Genomic DNA, 5,000 nt, shown 5'->3' on the forward strand with positions numbered 1-5,000 from the left:
CAGTCCGAAAGCACACAAAGCACTGACGTCGGTAGAAACCATCAATCCAAGGACTCTCGTTGCCACTTTCAATGGAAACCCTGCTGTTACTGTCATATCCTGCTACAGCCCCACCAATGTACCTAACGTGGACGATAGAGAGGAATTCTAGGCTGAATTATCAGAACTCACTAATGCTGTTCCTAAACACAATATCTTAGTAATTGGCGGAGATATGAATGGAAAGATTGGTGCATGTGATGCAAAGGGGTCAGTCTATAACAAAAACACCAACGAGAATGGGAAACTACTCCTGAACTACATGTTAGAATGCAATCTCAAGCCGCTCAACACCAAGAAGCGCGAAGGTAAGCTTTGGACTCACACATCACCATCTCGAGCCAAATGTCAAATAGATTATATCTGATAAACAACACATAGAAAAACAGCGCTTTGTGACTGCGAAGAATATAACTTCTTCTGTTCTGTGGGATGTGATCACCTTATTGTCACAGCTAAAATAAGACTAAGCTTGCGGCAAAGTAAACCATATGGCAAGAAAAAGACCAGATACAATTAGAACAAGCTTCTCAATGATAACTACCTACATCAAAGACATGTATACTGTGGAAGTCTGCAACCGATACCAAGCTCTACGGGATCTACATGGTAATAAGGATGCAAACCAGATGTACGAGAATATCATGTCAGCCCATGAAAATGCTGCAGAAATCACTGTACTTGTGAAGGCCAAGATAAAGCAACACGTTCCGTGAGAAAAGAACTTTTAAGGAAGTTCAACTTTATTTAAGTGTCTAGTCGTGTTAGCGCTGGAGCACTAATTGGGGACACTGTAAACTGATATTAACAATGAAATCAAATCAAGTGAAATGTTGGTTTTTGGGGAAAGGGGAAACCAGAGTACCCGGAGAAAACCTCTCGGTGCAGAGCAGAGAGCCAACAAACTCAACCCTCATATGACGCCGAGTCTGGGAATCGAACCCGGGCCACATTGGTGGGAGGCGAGTGCTCTCACCACTGCGCCAACACTGCACCCCAATGAAAACATCATAGAAAAAAGGGAAATGGTGAAGAACACATATGAGGTATGCTTGAGAGGAAATACCAGAAGCAGTGCTGCCAAACTAGAGGAGGCCAAACAAGACCTACAGAAATCGTACGATCGAGAACAAGAGAAGTATGTGAATGAAAAGATCCACGCCAGCGAATAGAAATCACGCTAAAATTAGGAGTCATAAAAAAAAATGTCAGTTCAAGGTCAAAAAAAGGTTTTACTGATGTACTTTATTCCACGTTCTTTCTGAAAACGACATCATTCACATTTTGATGTATTTCATTGAAACACGCCAGGTTGGCTTGGAACAAGAGTCGGCAAAATACGGCAATGCAACCAAGAAAGGGCAAACTTCAAACAAGATCCGCAAATGAAACTTCTGAAAACACAAGGTAGTGAAACTTTCCCCTAATTTTATGAGAACTAAGTGCGATTACGTGTTCATTACGTGTTCATGTCGAGGCACATCGAAAACCAGTTGTGCACACGGATTTCGCTCGCATTTTAGAGCAAAACAAACAAACAAATCAACTTTTTCTTTGTCTAAAAGAGTACAGATAATTGTTACTTAATTCCACTTGACAATAAAAGACTCGATTTTCGATTAAACCGCCTTTTAAAAATATGCGTCCACTTTAAATAACGGAACAAACGGTTTAGTGCCCAAGGAAAGAATTTGTGGCGTAAATTCTTCCACTAAGTATGAGCTATTACTGGTATTCTATTTTGTCGTTGTCGTTCTCTTTCGCTCTCCTTTCGTTTCTGATCTAGACATAGGCATCATGTAACGTTATAATAGTTTTTAAAGATATGCCAAAATAATGCAGAGAAAAAAGCAGCTCTAAGCAAATTATATATCCCTCCGATGCTTGACTTGAATAACTGTGTAGCCGCCATTGTGGACCACAGCTATCATGATATGTCAACCTTGATTGAAACCAGTGAAAAATGCAGAAATAAAACATTTTCCACACCGTTTTCCACCTGAACAAGAAAGGCGTTGACTGTGTAAGAACTATTGCTGACGTATTATGGCCGTGTAGCTGCGTCAAGCCACAGAAAGCGCACAAAAAATGAAGCCTTGACTATGTTTCGGTGAGTTAACCTGCGTTGGGTATGCAATCCAATCGAAAACCAGTACCTGGTCAGCGGTCAACTTTAAAAAAAACCGCTGACCTCGGTGAGCTCTAAGCTTGAACCCGCGATATGGTCACGCGATACTGGTCAGCTAATATCTCGTTTTGACAGGTGTCAATTTACCAAAACATGGATGTCCAATATCAAAGATGTAGCTGTAAACTAGCATGATACTGGTCACATTGGCATACATGGAGGAGCGGACGTACTTTCGGACGGTTGATTACGTCATGGTTATAAAACCAAAATTTCTTGCATCAATGGGTTACCATACTTTCTTAACTATGGTGCTCCGTTCGCGCACGCCTTCGGCGGGCGCGGAGCTCCGCTAATAACTGTTTATCAGCGCTATTTGAAATGGGTGCTTAGACTTAAATGCGAATTTCGCATGGCTCGCAGATTGTCCAGCCCCGACACAAAAATAGCGTCTCCATACAAAGCCTTATAAATTTGAGTAAAACATTTCTTCGAATATCTCCCGCACGAAATATCGCACAGACCTGAACCTTTGCGAGACTGTTTGAATCTGTCTTTGATTCTTCACTTTATTTGTTGAATGGTTTTGATGATGGTGTGACAGTAAAAACCAGCAATAAATTTGGAAAACAGGGTTGAAGGAGGCTTCATAATAGAGCTGGTTACATGACTAAAACGTGTCACTCAAGGTCTAATGTCTGTTGATACCAATTAAATAAACGCTATTACATGACAACAAAACAGTCCTTTACAGTCCAAACCGCCATCATGCCTGTTTTTTTTTTTCCAGGAAGACAAATTCTCGAGCATGGATTTTCGCACTTGGAATTTCGTATGGGCCTCGTTCATTGCAGTGATGGCATTTTTGGCTGCTGGTGGAAATATGCTGACCATAATCATATTTAATGAGAAGCAATTACGCAGACGGCCTCATTTTCTCCCAATAAGTTTGGCGGTAGCAGATCTTCTAGTTGGTTTGGTTCCAATTCCACTTTTTATTACGATGCAATACAATTCTAGTCGGCTGATATATAAAATCTTCCAGAGTGCCGATGTGTTTGCTGGGTTTGCTTCAATTTTTACCATCGCTGTGATTGCATTGGAGCGAATGTACGCCATTGGTTGGCCGTTTCGTCACCGTGTTCTCAAAATTCATACTTATGTCGTTGCTATAGGAACTCCATGGATAACGGCATTTATTGTGACCGTAATTGGAAATCTCTCGGGATATATCTTCCGCAAAACCGTGGCAGCTCTATTGGCCATGTTCATATCAACACCAGTTGTCGTTATCTGTGTAGCTTACTTTGTCCTTTGGAAGAGAGAGAGGTCTCGAAACCTGCGCGATCAACTTCAGGGGAACGAAGATTTAAAATTGACAAAGACCGTGGTGATAATAACAGCAGCTTTTCTTCTCACTTGGCTTCCCCTTCAGGTTATAACCTTGGTTTTCCATTTTTGTATTTCATGCAGAAACATGTCTCCCTTTGTAATGTATGTAATCAAGTTGCTCCAGTATGGAAACTCGGTCATAAACATTTTCATTTATCCTGCCAGAAATGAGACATATAGAAAAGCTCTTTTCAAAAAGCTCTCTGTTTTTAAGTGCTCATGTCGAAATCAGCGGATTCATTCATCTCCAAAAGACATGAGCATTCCTGTTATTACTTTGGTGCCCATGGCCAATTCCACCAAAACTCCTGCAAGTTTTGATAATTTTCACGAAAATACAAAACTTTACTGAAATAAGTGCAAATTTAAAATGACGAACATAATCAGGAAATACATATAGTATATAATGCCTGGTGTATCGCGAATTTTTGTTTAATTAAGAAATGTGCAACAAAAACAACACCTATACAGCGGTAACAAGCATAGTAAAACGCATATTAATAGCTTTACGTTTCGAATGCTACAACATAAATCGTAGGCAGCCCAAGTTCGCGTCACTAGAGAGCGTGTAATAATTGATTACTAGTGGGAAGATGACCTTTGAGTGCAAGCGGTGTTGCGTTACAGGCAGGCGTTGAGAATTTAAACGCGTTGTAAGACTTTGTATGGGAAATAAAATACCGATCGATTATGAAGCCCAAAAAACGCTCAATTTAACGTTCATTCAATAAAAGGGACGAAAATGACTCACCTCTGGTGGTTTCTTGTGCCTTTTGGAGCTTATTTTACCGTTTCGGGAATTCCGTGTTTTCAATGTTCTAAGTTCAGTCTTCCACCACAACTAGCCAACTGCACTTCGGTGAATAGTTGTTAATTATTACAGTTGAGCCCACGTTTCAGTGGTGTTCGTTTTAGAGCGCGATTAGACAGAGAGTGTCTAATCGGCGTGGGTGGGTGGGTCGTGGGTCCCTAACCCTTTTTTTTTTTTATCAACGACTGGAAAGTCTCGAAACAGACAAGACCTAAGACCTATGACAAATTTGGACCGAGCACTGAGGGAGCTGATATATATCATTTTTTATCTTCAAACAAACAAGACCCACCTTCCACCTACCCACAACCCACCTACCCACGCGAAGGGCCTGAATATGTCACCGGGGCATTACGTCCCAAATCTTTGAAAATATGGAACAGTGTCAAGTGGATTCTTTAAGGTTCAGTGCCTCAAGCGTAAGATTCGTGATACGTGTTCACGAAGATTATGTCGTCTAACCAATTACAGCTATGACATTATTATTATGAAATGGTGAGTCTTCCCAAGTCCTTTCAAGTAAGACTTTCAACCATAGGCCCCCCTCACACAAACATTATTTATTGACTGTCTCGTTTCCGGCTTACATTTTTCACTTATATCCAGGTTTGCATGCAGCTGCATAATTAA

The 5,000-nt window shown here is 40.8% G+C and overlaps 1 protein-coding gene across 3 annotated transcripts in view; it reads left to right on the forward strand.

Annotated features, from left to right (window-relative positions):
* Nucleotides 1-4,517, forward strand: part of LOC138003638 (adenosine receptor A2a-like) — a 17,930-nt gene extending 13,413 nt beyond the window's left edge. For all 3 annotated transcript variants that reach the window (XM_068849838.1, XM_068849824.1, XM_068849830.1), the window contains exon 2: nucleotides 2,958-4,517. In XM_068849838.1, the coding sequence (XP_068705939.1) occupies nucleotides 2,976-3,911 (936 nt within the window). In that variant the 5' untranslated portion in view covers nucleotides 2,958-2,975 and the 3' untranslated portion in view covers nucleotides 3,912-4,517. The remainder of the gene's footprint in view (nucleotides 1-2,957) is intronic.
* Nucleotides 4,518-5,000: the final 483 nt, after the last annotated feature.

Source organism: Montipora foliosa, chromosome 1, assembly GCF_036669935.1.
Source record: "Montipora foliosa isolate CH-2021 chromosome 1, ASM3666993v2, whole genome shotgun sequence".
Lineage (NCBI taxonomy): Eukaryota > Metazoa > Cnidaria > Anthozoa > Scleractinia > Acroporidae > Montipora > Montipora foliosa.